The sequence below is a fragment of the Colletotrichum jinshuiense genome, chromosome 8 (genome assembly GCF_051148585.1).
Source record: "Colletotrichum jinshuiense chromosome 8, complete sequence".
NCBI classification, from domain to species: Eukaryota; Fungi; Ascomycota; class Sordariomycetes; order Glomerellales; family Glomerellaceae; genus Colletotrichum; species Colletotrichum jinshuiense.
In genome coordinates, this window is record NC_139315.1 from 2634459 (window position 1) to 2651650 (window position 17192).

The following is a 17192-nucleotide window of genomic DNA, read 5'->3' on the forward strand; positions in this document are numbered from 1 at the left end:
CATTGGCAAGGCTTGGCATAAGGTCGAAATAGCAGTGGACATTGAATATGAACCATTCGGCCAACTTTCCTCTAATCATGATGATGATCATAGTGGCAATAGTCTTGCCGTTGATTTGATATTTCTACAGACGCCCTGGAATGATCACCGTTACGAGGGCCGTACTCTTCAAGACGGTAATGCTATATCCAGGCTTCAAGAGACTTGCTCGGTCAGTCCGAGAAGAGATTTTTGACACCTCCGAGGTGCCCCAGGATAGCATGGACTGGCCTAAGCAAATTGCTTCGTCGACCTGGCGAATTCGTAGACCTCTATAGTCCATTTGGTCAAGAGCGGCGCGGCTCTCCTGCCATAATCGTCCTCGTCGTCCGTCGGTGCAGCCTCGCCAACAACTATGCCAAATCGTTTACTGCCAATTGCTGAGCCCAATTGAACTCTCCAAGGCTTTAGACGAGCTGTCGTATTCTGCTCCCGAGGAGATATTTGCCAGAAAACGCGGGGAAAGAGACAAAGTCGTGTGGCGCTGGTCATGCTCTATATACATATATAGATACTCTTTGTGTGCCATTTCGCAGGTTCGGGCCACCCGTTTTCTGGTTCTACGAAAAATGACCAAGCCTGGCTTAGAATCACAGTCAGACCTGGTCATTCACTTGTTCTCCTGCGTGGCTGTTGTGCTCCTGATGGAGTCCAGATGCTCCCGAAACACTCCGCCAACAGAGTTTTCGTCCACGTCCGAGCAGGGCCTTGGCCAGCGTCTCTTGCGTGAGGGCACGTCACCGTCAGCCTGATCTAGATCCAGAAAGGTTGATTCAAAGTATTAGAGTTGAAATGAATGGCCATAGCTTAGTTGGATGGCAGAAGTCCGTCCCACCATGTCCCAACTACCGACCGCCGACTTCCAAACACACCACTCAAAATGAAAGCCTTCAACGCGATCTAGTTACTCAAGGCCACAAAACAGACATCTCACACCGAACAAACCAAGCCGAAGTTGTCGCCGCTGCATCGGTAACACCCTTAGCTGCTACCTATATTGTCTCCATCCTCTTCCCCAAAGGACCCAACCATCTCCTCCACCCATCACCACCACCCAAAGCCCACCCGGGAAACCCACAACCCGCAGGACAAGATCGCGGATCTCTCCGCAAAGATCCGCATCCCACAATGGGATCTCATCTACAACCGGCCGGTTGGCCCAATGGCAAGGCGTCTGACTACGATCGAGTTAACCTGCTCTCCCACGAGCGGTTGATATCCGTCAGTTATCAGGAGATTCTGGGTTCGACCCCCAGGCTGGTCAATTCCTTTTTCCCTCCTATTTTGTCTCGTCTGGATTTCGGGCAATAACTTGTTCTTCATCCCTCCCACCCCCGCCTGCCTTCCCGTTCCTTCACGCTTCATTCATCGTGTACTCGTCGCCGACTTTTGAAATTTCTTCATTGGAAACCGTGTCCTCCCGAGGCGCGTTTGCAGAGTTTTCACCAGTAAACTGGGTCCTCAGCACGGTGGGACAACAACGAACCGCGGTCGCGCGTCGTCGCTCAGGGAATGGAAAGCCGTTTCGATCGTGAAGACGAACAGCGCCAGTTTGTTAAATATGGACCCCCACAAAGACATGGGCTCTGTCCGGTATAGCCCGCTCCAGCATGCCCGCCTGCTCGGTTCCTGGCGCAGAGTTGTCGAGTATCAAAGGCCGTCCCGCCTCAACCACGACCTGGTTGATAACAAAACCAAGATGGGAGATTCTTAGCAACCCCCCAAAGAGTGTGATATCCAATGCAACCCAGAGGCTCTCTCCAGACACCATGAAAATGCAGCCTTGGTCTGATGGGCGTTGCATCGCACCCCCGACGACCACATTGACACATTTGATTCTATCTGCTTCTATCAACATCGCTTTATTGAATTCCTTTGGGACAAAATTCCATTCAGAGCACTAATTCTCAACCAGTATCAATCGCGGACCAAAGAACCCGCCGAAAATAAAATAAAAACAAGAATAACCACTCACACACACCCCCCCAACCTCATTTGGCAATTCCCCTCCCCAAAACCATGTCGTTCAGAACACTCACTTCGCTACTTCGGCGACGACGGTTCGTTCCCTGTCTCGTGAGATGGCGAGACAACAAAACCCACAAAACGCGGCAGGCTATGCAGAAACCAGCCTAGACAACCGAGAGAGGAGGGGGCGAGGGAAACACGCACATACGCAAAAAAAGGGGGAAAAGGAACCATAATATCTCACATTCCTGGACTCGAGCGAGCCCAGTCTCCCGCATAACCTTGTCAAGTGGCAACCTCGATCCCACTGGATCCCCCCGAAAGGGGCAACAACTTTCCGCTGAAAGTAACAACAAACTCGACGAGATGGGATTAGGCGAGGTCGGGAGTCGGCTACTGCGAGAGAGCGCGAGAATGGGTGCAAAAAACCCCGATGCGGACTCCCCTAGTTGTCTGCATTCTGTTCTGTCCTGCTGCTGATAACCCTGCCGTGTCTGTTACCCAGTACGCGGCTTCTGCGGGTCTCGACTTCTACATAGCCTCGCCTCTAGAACACAGGAAACACCAACCGAAGCTTTGGACCATCTCCATATCCCCACGTCGAACTCTAGGGGGCAAACGGTCGTGGCGAAGAGCGCTAACAATGTTCATGCAGCCGCAGGAAGAGCAAGAGCAGCAGCAACAATAACAGCAAATGACAGTTGCAGGCGGTATAGATGATTGGGCATACAGTAGCGTACGCGCTCATATTGTATCCCGATTTAGAAGCTGTCTGGAGGAGCCCGCCAAACATGCCTCCCCCAGAACGGCGCGCGTCCCTTCTTCTGCTGGATGCGACAAAATAGGGGTTCTGTTTCGGTTAGAACAATCCATAGTCTTGTCTTTGCATTCCTGGACCGCTAGCAGCGACGAGTTGCCAGGTCATCGCGCATACGTCGGGGAGCACTCAAAACAGCCATGCCATTCATCAACACTGCCCATGCATGGTTCGAATCCGAATAGCCCAGACAGTTGTCATGGGCGGGACTATGCACCGTAGGGGCGTTGCGTGAGCAGAGCTTAGAGACACTGTGGACGGTGGCCACGGACGGATACCGTCAAGTCAGAGTGGCAATCTCGTAAGCGGGCATTGCGGCCGGAGCTCATCTCCTAGCCCATTGATACTGCTACTCATCAAATGTTTGCAGAATGCCTCCAGATAGCCAAGGATAGGCCCAAGTCGCGCATTGGCAGTTGCCGCCAGCGGAAATACTACTATCAGAGACAATAGCGGGGCCAAGACGCGGTTGCTGAAGTCTTTCGAAATGCTCCCCCCAAGTCAGTTGTACAAGTAGATCAAACACAACCCAGAGCAACAAAAGTCCATCTGACGTCAACATAACTTAACTGGAAGCGGGCCACTCTCACGTTGCCTGAGTCGCGAGCGATTACAATGACGCAATTGCCTCTCAATATACGGATAACTGCTATCCTCAATCTCGTGTAACCGAAATGTCCGCAACCCTCCCCTCCGCATCGGTGGGACCCACTCGGAACAGGACCGCGTCGTCAAAAGATTGTGATACACGGCCGTGGAACCGGCAGAGGCTTGCCAGGTTACTGCAGATTGGCCTGGCGAGATGAACTTGGCAGAGGCTCCATGATCGGCGTCCGGCCGAGATGGCATGTAGAAGCATGTTGAATCAGTCGGCCCTTTACTTGTCGTCATACACGGCCTCAAATGAATCGTAACCCTTCCGAGTTGCACATCCCGGACGTGAGGCGGCCTTCAAACCGAAGACGAGAAGGCCTGCCTGCCACTCAACTGATATTGCAGGAACGTTCATTAACGGTGTCATGACGGTTCCCTTGCCTGCCGAAATGAAGACACATGGCTCACCTGGCCGGTCGGATGATTCGCAATCCCGACACCGCACAGTACAGCACGGCACGGAGTAGGGCTTGCAAATTTACTCTCATCTCTCAGCCAATCCAGCCACAAATGAAACAAGCAAGGCGGGAGAGCTGGAGACGATGGCCCGAACAACAGATCAGACGAGCTGCATTACCGACGCTTCTCGCGCCAGCTGCTTAAAAAATAGGAGCCGCCGACCAGCCCTCAGCCCCCAGCCACCCCCCCTCCCCCCCCCCCACCATAGGCCGGCAGAAGCCCTTCTTTTTGCCTAGGTGTTCCGGTGCAGGCGTGCTGGCCCAACACGAGCCGAAACGCTTTGGGGGTTTTCGTGGCGCGAGGCAGCCCTACCTCAGCTTCCAGCCGGGCTAAACGCCGAGGGTTATGGCCGCACAGCGACGTGTGGTAGCGTGTGCAACTAACTCTCTGTACAACTGTAGGCAGCGAATTTTCCAGAAGGAATCACCTCGACTTCCGAGCAGCGGTTGGGCATGGGTTCGCATACCGCTCCCACGTGGATGATCGTGGGTCTGCTGCCCCAAGTGGAGATTTCATGCGTCCTCCGTCCATGGTTCATCGTGTCATCAAGGCCATTGAAAGGCTGTGTGTGCTGCTGGAAAGAGAGCGGCGGCCGCGGCGGCGTCTTTCTCGGAAGGTCGACGAGCTTTTTGACATGTCTGCCACTGTCGCCGTTGCGTTAGGGTGTGCTGGGCGGAAACAACTCCCTCCAACCTCCAAGCCAACAGTAGCGCCTCCATGCCGCTGCAAAATACTGGCTTGACTATCCTTGTAATCTCGGGGATAATTCGATTTATCGACTCAGCAGTCTGCCAGCCCATTCCTGCTAGTGTAGCCACGGTGCAACTTGCAGGTAAGACCCTGACTTGATCCAAGATCCCAGGGTGCCGCCATGCCGCCAACCTGCGAAGGGCTTCGTGAGGGGTATTTGGAGCAGGATTTTCTCCTCTTCGTGTCAAAGCCTGACTAGCTGGACTTCCGGCCGGCACCTCGTGTGTACGTACTTCCGCACAGCGGAAGTCACAACATACATGGGCCTTTACCGCTTCCGAACTGCCCATGGGATACGAACGAGTCAGAGCTAGATAGTGTGTGGTAGTTTCGTGACGGTGACCGAAGCCAATCCGCGGGCTCGTCCAACCCTCCTCATTCGGCTGACAGGAGGAAACGTAACGGGCTGCTAACAAAAAGTTCTTGGGAGTTAGAAAAGGCCTGCTGACGTAGCTAGCATCCATGACTCGTGCAGCAACACCCATGTTCGTCATTTTGCAAGACGTGCGCATGTCCCAAGAACTGCCAACCTCCCCAAGTGGCGGTCAATAGGCAGTTGACGGCGAAGCCCGACTTGTTCAATCCGACGAGGGTTTTTGTGCCGAATTCATAAGATATTACCGCCCCGAAGCATGGTCGCATCAATGTTGCGCTGCAAGGTTCTCAGCTTTGGTTTGCCATCTGGACGCAAGTTCGTGGTCAACGGTGGGGTCTTGAAGGGAACCGCAAAACAGCCTTAATACTGTTGAAGCCACGCGGGACACCAGTCGAAAAGCTCCACCGAGAGCGCGCTTGTTGCAGCAGAGGGTCCATGAAGAAGCTTCAGTTCCCGCCGCTGTTGAATCTCCAAGACAGCCTCCTTCGGGAATACCAAAGGGACTAGGTTGTCAGAACCACATGCCCCGCAAAGAAGGCTGGACGACCGTTGTATCCCATCATCCACAAGCCAAAGCAATATCAAGAGGCGGATAATTTGAGAGTAAGCTCGGTGGTTTAATTTTCCCCCCATTTTTGGCCGCAGTCGATAAGCATCAATCAATGAGCGTGCATCAAACGTGAAGGTAATTCGCGGGATCAGGATGAATGGCGCCTAGACTTTCCATTGCTGGCGAGCCTTGGCCAACATAATTTTCTTGTCCTGATACGACGATGGGACAATGCTGGATGAATAAACGATGATGAATCGACCGGAGGGACACGACCTCCATCAGACCGACCGAGGTACTGACGCGAATCCCTGCCGAGATCGCCAGCCACCACACAGGATCGGATTTCCTCACTAAGCACTCCGACTCCTTATTCAGGGATCTGCCAGAAGGAGGTGCTATTGGTTTCGTTCTAGTTCGCTGCTCACACAACACTTATCAGCTGATGGCATGCAATTTGCCCATCCCAATGTACTTGCAACATGGTCCAAGTTATCGTAACCAGGATGTTTGTCCTCAGAGCTGAACCCATCTTGGCTTTGCCCTCTTTTGTGCTGTCGTCCTTCTCGCATAGTCGGAGCACATGTTGCAGCTTTGTTGGAGGCTCTGACTCCAGCATGGGACTCGTCGCACCGTGGCTTCGTCACGCAAGATTAGCGGACATGAGTTCCCATTTTGATCGAGCTAGGCCGTAACTGGTCCCATTTGTCATCTCTCTCGGCCGGTTGTAGGAGGGCGTTAAGCTTTGGCCGTCAGGTGCCAGCAGAAGAGAATAGGGAATTGTCCGAGCCTTCAAGAGGTACGTAACTGTCGATCGCGGACGCGAGATTTGCACAGGGCTTCTGACAAGGTTTATACAGCCCACGCGTTGTAAGCCAAGCCATAACACCAGACGCGGCGCGAGTACGCTGGCGTCGGACGGAAGCCGCTTGGCGGCGTTTGTGACTGTCGGATATCTCTCCGCCCATCAACCACCCCCCCAGTACATTGTGTGAATACTGTGCTCTCGCCTGCCTCGAACCTTGATGCCGGAACCAGGCCAAAGCACCACGTACTGAAGTATTCCATGTCGAGCATGGCTCTCTGTCGGGGGAATTTCGGACAAAAATTCTGCACCCTCCCACAGCTCATGATGCAAACGTGGCGTGAGTATTCGTCACTTTGAGCTGGCTCATAATAAAGTTTTAATCATAGCAGGATCAAAAAAATATCATCGCCACCGTCTGATGTTGAGGCATCGAAGTCGTGTTTTTCGACACCGAGATCCCACGATTTGGCCAAAGCTCCCGGATCTTATGCTTCTAGAAAAGAATAATGGGGAATCGAAATACCGGCAAGAAGGGTTGAATGGGGCCGTGGACCCTCTTCACCACGCTCGAGCGTCATCGTCCCACGACTCTCGAGCTGTCCAATGCGTCCCACAGCGTCACTTGCGTTCAGAGAAATGCGGCCAGCGACGCCACCGGACCAGGGGGTTGCTGTCAGGTAGCCTGTGGGAGTGAGCTATGCCGAAGAGCCGGGTATGGTCTGCATGCCAGCGAGCATGTCGCTACTTTTTGCGGTACAACCTCACCACCCAAAACGGTTACCAGCTCAGCGCGCAGCCCATCTCAGGTGAAGGTTGTCTTGAAGCCCCTTGAACCATGCTCTGTCACGGCACTCAAGATTGATAATCCTGCATGCCTGGTCGTTCGTTGTCGACTATGAAGGTCCCATTGGTATCGTCTTGATAAAAGCACCCTGGTAGCTTGGACGAGGGATCTGGGAAGTCGGAGGTGAGATGCAGGTTGAGGGCTAGTCCTGTAATTGTTTGGATCCCCCTCATCCCTGTAGTGTATCACAGTCAAAGTGGCTGGGGGAGCATGCGTGCCGCAATAGAAACGCACAGTACGTACGCACAAAGCCAGCGGTTGGAAGAAAAGGAAAACGAAGGCGACTCTCAGGGGTAAAAGCATTTCCGCCCTAGGCGACCGTTGTCGAGTCAGGCCGCGGAATGCCGAACATATTCAACCACGAAAGGCGCTGGAATAGGCACATTGAGGTCATTTTCATATCTCGCCGCAACAATCCGGGGAGTCGTCTTTTGATATATGGTAGTCCACGATGGAAGGAGTTCGTGGTCATGGCTGAGATGGGTCCAGTGAGATCGATCTCTGTGCCCCATTATCCGTCATCTCAGATGGCCCCGTCCCGTTGCAAAGGAAAAAAAGGGCGACAGCTGCCCATTGGACGGCGGGCGCGGGTAGAGATGGGTCGCGAGGCTCTGTGGCTCATTTTGGGGCGACGTCCAAAAGAAACGTCCATGCCTTGACCACTATTTCATTCAACTGAAAATGGCAGACATGTTTCAGAGAACATCTTCTCCGTGACGACGTCTGTGCGAACTCCATTCATCCTCACAACCTCGGCCTCGCTGGTGCGAACAATTGCATAGTAGTCAGCGTTTGACAGGCTGGCACCATAATAGACGGTCGGACATACGCGACTGTTAGTGACAGCGAAGCGGTGACTCGGCCAAAGTCCGATGTCCTTGTGCAGAAAAGGTGTTTTGGGGCCGTTTCGCTTGACTCGTGGATCCTGCGCAACATCCCTCGACTCCCGTCATGACGAGACTGCCTTGTCCACAACACTCACACAGTACGTAGGTAGACCGGCGGCATCTCCCGGCCATCCAGATTGACGGAGGGTTCGTACTGCAAAAATGTTAGATGTGCGCGATATTGACCCTGATCTGTCCGTACTGTCATGCCAAGGACGACATGGAACCGTGGTGTCTATCTTGGCCCCCTAATCATAGGTGTGCCAAGAGCATTGGACGGTAGACCTTGACGTGAGTGTCTTCTGATCATGAAGAGCTTTCTGAACGGCCGTTCCAACATTTCCCTATCGCGCGCTATCTCTCCCGCCATCCCTGGAACACAACCGGAAAACCAAATGCTCACGGTGTGGTAGCAAGGTTTGCCCAGCCCCCTTGGCTCGGAGCCGTCGAATCATCCGAATCCCAGACGTTCTGGAGAATTTCTGGACTTGGGCACGGGTCGAGCAATGAGGGGTGGCCTTGTTTCCGGTGGTGTAGCTAGCCACGGTCGCCGGGTTGCCAGACCATCGTATAATCACAAATATAAATGGCATGATGGCTCGAAACAGTAGTATTGGGCGAAGCGCAACGATAACTCCGTGAAGTGTCAGCGTGACCCGACACAAAAGCGCGCCGGGAACGTTCGTCATGTGAGGCGAGGAAAAAACACTTGATGGTCATGCCGAGTCAATACAGATCTGTTGTCATTAGTGAGAACAAAAAAAAAATAACCACCGAAGGGGCAAGGGCTGCCTCTACCCTTGACGATTGGATATCACTCCAGAGTCCAAGACCTGGCTGGGACGAATCCGTCAGCGCTACCATCCGGCGCACAGAGTATGATTGGAACGCTTCGGCCTAAGACTCCGAAGATTGCCGGTACCTCAACAGAAGATGCAAAATACGTTTCCAACATACGTCAAAATGAGGGAAATGTGAGGATTTGAGGTGGCCAGCGGTTGCGCTGGAACTGAAATGCCGCCATGAATCATGCTCACGATGTTGCATTCCGGCTTGGCTGGCCAGAAATCATCTGGCCTCTATTTTCTCTCCCTCTCTATCGCTTCAGACGATTTGTGTTCACTGCAGCATGAGCTTGCATCCTGTTGGATGAAGAGGTTCATCGAGAATGCTTGGCATGGTAATTCCAAGTATTGCTCGTCGGTACTCGGCCCCATCGTACCCGCTTTCCATTGCTTGTGCTTTGAGGAGTGAGGAGGTGGGTTTGTGCAAACGGCGTGATGCCGGCAGCATTGTACTGTCAAGATTGAGTCGACCCATATGTGGAGCAGGCCGTTCGGAGCATGTCCGCGTTCCGTTCACCGGATATCCCACCAAGGGGGGGTCCTTTTTCACTCTTGTGCAGGCGGCAGCTGCATAGCCGGGGGCGCCAGACGAGCCGACCGTCGCCAGTGGCATCGTCAGAACGCTGAGATGGAGGGAGCTTTGTGCGCGGTTTTACTGTGCCGCCCATGCAGCCACATCCCCGATGGGTGTTTGTTCTGCAGCAGATAGCAGGCGCCAAGCACAGTTCCCGAACCAGAACCAGAAGAGAGAGGTACGAATGCCGCCCATTATCCCACGCCTAGCGAGCTTCTGCATCCTTGATGCATCCTAGGGAGCAGGGGCCGATCCTCGTAGGATGCAGCTGGCGGGTACCTCGGATCTTGAGGGAGTGGGCAACAAGGTGCCCTACCCTGCCCTGCCCTGTTCAGGTACCCATACATTGGGCGTGCCGCAGCCGTGCTGCAAAGTAACGATACCACGTCGATTCGCGTGTGGCGGTCTTGACGCTTGCAGGGTTGGCCATCGTCTCATCATTTTTTTTGGCAGAGCAGGGTAGGGTGCGTGGAGGACCTTACCCGATTCGAGGGTGCCCTTGAACTCGGACCGTTACAGGCAACCCATACGTGCAGCATGCCTGTGTGACGACTCGATCTCAGTACTGTGTCTGGGGGTTTTCTTGTCTCTCATGTCTTGCGTGTGCACGTATGTATACACATCCAGGCGGCCCGACATGGATGGACCAAGTTGTCAGCGTTACCAATGGGCGGAAAAGCTCGCGCTGATGAGAGGCCAGCAGGGGTTGACGTAATGATGAGTTTTTTTCCGGCGTATTTTTGGTGCAGGAGAGGCGGCGAGAAGACGGATTGGGGCAAATCCAACGGCGTGTATCGTGTATCGTGGGTGTGTCAAGTGCATGGTGACGAAGGACAAGCGGCACCCAGGATGCCGAGAAACGGAGGGCGGCAAGGTCCCGAGGAAGCGATGAATGACAGTTGGACAAGCTGCTATGCACGTTGGTGAGAGGGAGAGCGGCACGATATATGCGCAATTGGCAGGAAAGAGACAAGAATAAGGGTTCATCACATCTGTTGGCGCGTGCTGGCCTGCAGGTGGAATCAAATCCACCCACGCACGTATCCTCATCCTGAAGAAACGGGAGTTGGGGGTTTGGGGGTTTGGGGGTGAGGGGAGATGGAGAGGGTCGGCGGCGATGGCGGATACCTTGGGACCTCCAGCGGACGGGAAGGGGGGGGGACAGCACCGGGGCCACAATCGCGGGAGTGCACGCTGCGCTGCACAGGCGCTGAACACCACCTGAGCACGTCGACGTACCACTGTACATGGGCGGCAGACAGCTTGTGTGGATGCCCTGCTGGACCGTGGATTGATGCTAAAATGCTAGGGGATCTCAATCTCGGGAATTCCTGGGTCAGGGACCTTGAGCATTTTGGAGAAAGGGGGGGCGCCTGAGGCGTGGATGCGTTCTGCTTCGGGGCAAAGGCGCACGAGGAAGGAGGACCAGGACGGGGACAGAAGGATGGGGGGCATGGAAGACATGGAAGAATTGGAAGAAGAAGGGGAGCAACTGCCAACTGGGACCGGACTCGAGTGGCTTCCGGGTTGACAGGGGACCAACAGCATCCTCTCGGCAGGCACAGATGGTGCGCGGACGGACGCGACGTGTGTACAAAGTATCCTGTACGGCATACTGTGTGTGCCCTGCCCTGCTTCCTTCCTTCTCTGACGATTCGATACAACACGACACAGTGGTGCAGGTGCAGGTGCAGTGAGCAAAGCTCAAATGCAGTTTCATTTTCAGGAAGGTGTGCGGTTGCGGAGTTCTTCCCGCCATAGCAGACGAGGCAGGGTCGGCAAGGAGGGCAGGCATTGGCATGGTCGAGGTTCCGTCAGGACTCAGCAGGGAACGCACAAAAGGTGCCTGCTTGGCCTTGCCCCCAAGGTCCTATCCTTGCCGTGGCCTTTGCCCTACTTTCTTTACCTCGCGCAAAGCAAGCAAGCACAACAACGCATGGCCATGGCAGGAGCAGTGATAAAGTTTGTGTTGTTATTGCCATTGCCTTGAATCAGGGTAGTGTGCTGGGTGAGGTGAGGGTTTCCCGGGGGCATTGGAACAGCGTTTGATGACGACTTGCCTACGAGGCATGCGCGGGAAAATGGCATCTTATTACGGTGACAGCGGACGCCGGACGGTGAGACAGTGACTCGGTGCACCCGCGCGATGCAGAGACGGTGAGGTAGGCAAATCAGAGCAGAATCGAGCATAATATCGCTGGTTCTGCATAGCCCGGTTGATCTAATGCAGACTTTGACAATGTCATGCCTGTTTGGCGGCTTCTCCCACACCTCGTCCTCATTCTAGCAGAACTAATACCTCACCTACTCGTTCCGGCCCAAGGCGGCGCGAGATGAATGGAAAACCGAACGACCCTAAAGAGGACGCACCCAACCTTACCACACTTGGTGTATTCCGTGCCGGCGTAGCTCGGGGATGGTTCGCGTCACCGCCCAGTTTGGAGGCTACTGTGCCCGAAGGCGGAACCTGTGCGAATGCTGGCTGGTGCTCCCATTGGGGGTGGGCAAACATGCCTGGGTAGCATTTCGACACTGACACTCGCCTGGACATGGACGTCGACCGAACCGATCCGACAGTTCGCATTACCTCACCCTTTCCTCTGTTTCCCAGCGCACACCACCGTCTCTCGAATCACCGTCGTCAAGGGTCTTGTCTGTGTTTGATCATACAGTCGCTGCCCACAGTGCTTGCCCTGTGTACAACATCTCCGAGGTAGGCGTGCACGCAGGCATTGGCAGGCGCTTCCCTCGAATTTTTCGACTGCCCTGGTAATCAAGAAGGTACAACGATCCATGTACCTGCCTGCCTCTCTCCTGCCTACCAATCTATTTTTCCTTCTTCGTGTTTATTTGAATTTTCTTTCTCCTTGGGAGCTTCCTCTACCTTCCACCACTTGCTCACTCTTCTCTCTCAGATTATTTTCTTCTTGCCTCTCTTGCCCCTCGGCCCATCAAGTACATTTCCGTGGTTACGTGCCCTTCTTTCACTCTCGGCTCTGACTCGACTAAATTCCACCGGAAAGAGTCCATGCTCAAGACGGGGCACACAAGAATCCGGCAAATCCTCTGATATTTATCGCTTGCCCCCCATAGTGGACAGGAAAGGAAAAGAGAAAAAAAGGAAAACGGGTCCTCCTTCCCCTCCCTCGCCCACCTCCCACACCTCACCACCACCACCACACACCCCCCAAAAAATTCACACCATCCGCAGATGCTTTGATCTTGGACCGTGGTCTCCAACTTTCTTGTTCTGGTCACGTCCTGTCGTCTGCTCTCCTCGACAAGTAATACTTGCCTCTCGCAGCAGTACTTGACCTCTTCCTTGCCAAAAAAGAAACCCACCCATCCCATCCCATCCGCCCACCTATTTACCCTTCTTCACCTACCGACCCATCACCCGTCGACCAGGATTCCGACCAACGGCCAACCTCCCACACTTTCTCCGAAAAAGGCCCTTCATAAAGACCAGGCAGTATCCACTTCTCCCAGAAGAGGCGACGTCCAAACCCACTTCTTCCCTTTTTCCCTCCCACCCCCTTTGGACGGAGTGACCACTGCTCAACGGTTCCTGCTTCGCACACCCTCGGCACCCACCCTGGTAAGACCACTTTTTTTTTCTTCCTGACCCCCTCTCGGCGCGGCCAGGTACCTGACAGCTTTTTTTTGCCGAAAGAGCAACGCGAGAAAAAAATAAAAAGGATCGAGCCCCATCTGCTCCACACCCGACCCTCCCCAAAACCACGTCCAAACGGGATCAACTGGAGCCTCATCCCACCACAAAGTCCACCTTACAAACAACACCTCTTCGCGTGTTGTCTTCTTTGGGTTCGCGACTTCCATCATCCTTCTGCCGGAAAGCTTATCCCTCAAGTCTTCTTGTCTGCACTTCACTCGAGTATTCCTTTTCTCGGCGTGCAGGAAAACCCGGTCCAACAATTTTCCAATTGGGTTGACGACTTGATTGTCCTTGTCCCACAAAATTTTTCCACGAGACCATCGACGAGTCTCGTACATCCAGACGTAAGAACGCGTCTCGACCTCGCAACAAGCAAGCAGCTCTGTGCGCCTTTGTCTCGACAAAAGGCCGACAGACTCGCACGCGGATAGCATGGACGCTTCCCAGTACCCTACCAATGGTATAAACACGACCTCGGCCTCGTACCCGTCGCCCCCCGCCATCACTCCTCACCAACTCCAGCACACAAACTCCCCGCTGCCTCACCAGACTCTGCCTCCTCTGCAGCCGCAGACCTCCGCCATGAACCAGATGTACGGCAGCAACCCTCACACTCCTCGCACACCCGCGACCCCCAACACTCCGGGCAGCCAGAACAACATGCCCGCTTACCAGCAGCAACAGGGAGGCCAAGCAGGCCGTGGCGGCCCTTACCAGCAGATGGGCCAGTACCCTCCCCCGCCCCAGGGATACGGCACTCAGTCCATGCTGCCTCAGACGACGATGGCGTCTTCCCACCCTCAGCCCATCGCGCCCGCCCCTGCGTCTGGCCGCGTTCCGCCAGTCCTGCGTCCCATGCCTGCTGGAGGTGTCATGCCCCAGCCCGGCATGAACTCCCCCTACGGGCCTGGCGGCGTCATGCCCGGCGGTCTTGGAGATGCTGACCAGCCTACTCACGTCGTAGGCTCCCAGGGTCGTCGTGGCATCCTGCCCAGCGCTCCCGGACGCCCTGCCGCCACCCCCGCCGGCGTCGGCAACACCAAGAGCACCGTCATTCCGGTCAAGGACGCCGACGGCAAGTTCCCTTGCCCTCACTGCACCAAGACCTACCTCCACGCCAAGCACCTGAAGCGTCACCTTCTGCGCCGTAAGTATTGTGAAATTTATCGGGGGTTGATTGGGTTTCGTTGACAATTTGTGTGACAGACACGGGCGACCGCCCTTACATGTGCGTCTTGTGCCGCGACACCTTCTCGCGAAGTGACATTCTCAAGCGTCACTTCCAGAAGTGCTCCATCCGCCGAGGCAACCCGACCGGTGCTAGCCACTTGTCCCACCCTCAGGCTCACGTCAAGAAGAATGCTGCTGCCCAGAAGGCGGCTCTTGGTCAGGATGGCGGTCTCAACCACCTCAATGGTCTTGGTAACATGCCCCAGGATGGTATGGTTCAGCCCTTCGGTATGATGCCTGTGTCGGACGGAATGAGCAACCTTGCAAACGATCAGAGTCAGTTGTCGCGCTCCAGCAGCCTGACTAGGCTTGATAATGGCAGTAACCAAGACAGACGGGATTTGACAGGATCTGTCATGGATGCTTCTGGCCGAGGCGGCAGCTTCGAGCAGGCATACAACGGCAATGTCCCTAGCTCCATGACGCCCAATATGAATCAACAGATGCAAAACTACAATATGCCCCCGGGTCAAAATGGAATGTCCATGTATGGCGGGTCGAACTCGAACCAACAATCTGGCCTTGATTGGTCTCAGATGTTCCAGGCTGGTGCGCAACAAACCTACGCGAATCAATTCCCCCCTAATCTTGGACAGACGCAGATCGCAACCAAACAAGAGCCTAATACCGGCACCGAAAGAACACAAGGTCCTCCTGGCCACCACAACCACCACCCCGAATCCCTCCTCTTCTCGACCTGGGGCGTGCCGCCATCGATCCAGGACCCCTATAACCACCTCTCCAACCAGATTCTTAATTTCTTTTACCCTCCAGGTTCCCCGATAACCAACGAAAGCGCCGGCTTCAACCTATACTTCTCGGCCGAAAATATCCGCGACTTCTTGGAAAAGTACACGCATTTCCACGTCCACTTTCCTATTCTCCACACCCCGACGTTCCGCATCATGGAATCATATACTGGCCTGCTCGCAGGCATGTGCTGCATGGGTGCTTGCTACTCCGATCGTCTCTCTCCAGATCACGTGCGCGACATGATGAACTTTCTCAAGGCGGCGTTGGTCCGTGACGTACGGTTCTTGGCCAACACTGTGGGCCGGCAGCAAAATGGTAATGCTGATGCTGGCGCCTCAAGTACCAGTCAACGGGATCTTGAGGAGCTCCAGGCCGTAATGCTGCTCCAAATTTTGCTTATCTGGAACAGCACTCCCCATCACCGCGAGAGTGCTCGTGAGATTTTCCCAGCCGTGGCGGAGCAGGCTCGCAAGCTTGGTCTGTTGGAGGTCTCCACCAGGTTGCCCCTCTTCAGTCCGCTGCACCAGAACAACTTTACCCCTCAGAACTTCGATGTACCCACATTCGATTGGGGTGTGTGGGTTGAGCAGGAAAAGCGGATACGGCTTATGCACATCATCTTCCTTTGCAACTCCGCCATGGAACTCTATTTCAACGCCAGCTCCCAAATCGACAGCTTCGAGATGCGCATCCCGCTGCCATCAGACGATGCCGCTTGGGATGCACGGACAAGAAAGGATTGCGAGGATGCTCTCGGCTTACATGGAGAGGAGTTGGCACGAATCAAGAACCCCAACGGAACACAACGCAGCAAACAGCCCGAAATGGATCTCGCCCTCCAGGCCTTGTTACACAGCTCTTATCAGATCCAGCCAGGCCGGACGAACCTCTACGGCAAGTTCATTCTGATACACGCCATCCTGTCATTGATCCGTCGTGCTCAAATGGATGGCAACGCTGTAATGAAAGGTTACGCAACGCCACCTATGAGCGAGTGGATGGTGCCTGGTGGGTCAGACTCCAATGGCGCGAACAGCGGCAGAGCAACACCTGTCGACCCCGCTCTTCAGGCCATACCAGCACATGTGCACGAGTCTTTCCGTATGGCATTGCAAAAGTTCAAGACCAATTGGGACGTCGATATGGTCAATCAGTTCCCTCCTGGATCGGCGAAGAATGCCCGGAGATATGGCTTCTCTAGGGACGGAATCCATTTCTACTGGCTGGCCAAGTACCTCCTCAAGCACACTCGGTCGTCGGAGCTGCAGATGGGATCGGATGCGCGCTTCATGCAGGTAATGCAGCTACTGAAGTCGGTGAAGGCGTGGGTGATGTCGGATGGAGCCTCGCGGGGCGAGGAATTAGGATCGGTTGGAGAGATCGACAGGGATTTTGGAGTGGTTAACCTCACACTCGATATGGCACGACTTTTTAAACCTCTTCCGGCGGTGGTGGAAGACCCAGGAATACCTTCTGTTCAAACGGATATCGGCACGGCGGGCGGCGGCATGCGCTGACACTAAAAAAAAAACCAACTGCATTTGGTGGCGTTTGTTTTACTCTTTTTTCTTCGTGTTTTTTTTTTTGTTTCCTCACGGATCCGTTCTCATCAACTCATATGCTTGTTGCCGAAAAGCAACTCGATTCCCTATTGCATCAAAGCCGGATCGACGGTGGTTAGTTCTGATATGCATCTTGTGGCGGGTGGTTTTACGCAATGATAGACGGGGAGGTGGAGTTGGCACTGCATTAGACTGCGATCAGATAGAACTTGGGAGGCTCTCGGGGTGGCACCAACGGTGACCCGATGAGGTTGTCACGATATTCATGGCTTTTCGCTCTTAATGATTTGTTTCGACGGTTCGCATGGCTAGGCTGGTCTGGTCTAATGTTAGATGTCTCAAAATGGGTGGTACTCGTCCTTTTATCGCAAAAAAACGCAAGAAAAAAAAAACCCCTGGT

General features: G+C 54.4%; 1 protein-coding gene across 1 annotated transcript; it reads left to right on the top strand.

The window, feature by feature from the left end:
• Positions 1–13679: 13679 nt before the first annotated feature.
• EsH8_VIII_000713 (transcription factor domain-containing protein) lies at positions 13680–16747 on the top strand (the record flags this gene model as incomplete). Its single annotated transcript, XM_083269755.1, has 2 exons — positions 13680–14394; positions 14454–16747. The coding sequence occupies 2 exons, from the start codon at positions 13680–13682 to the stop codon at positions 16745–16747; spliced, it is 3009 nt and encodes a 1002-aa protein (XP_083129523.1).
• Positions 16748–17192: the final 445 nt, after the last annotated feature.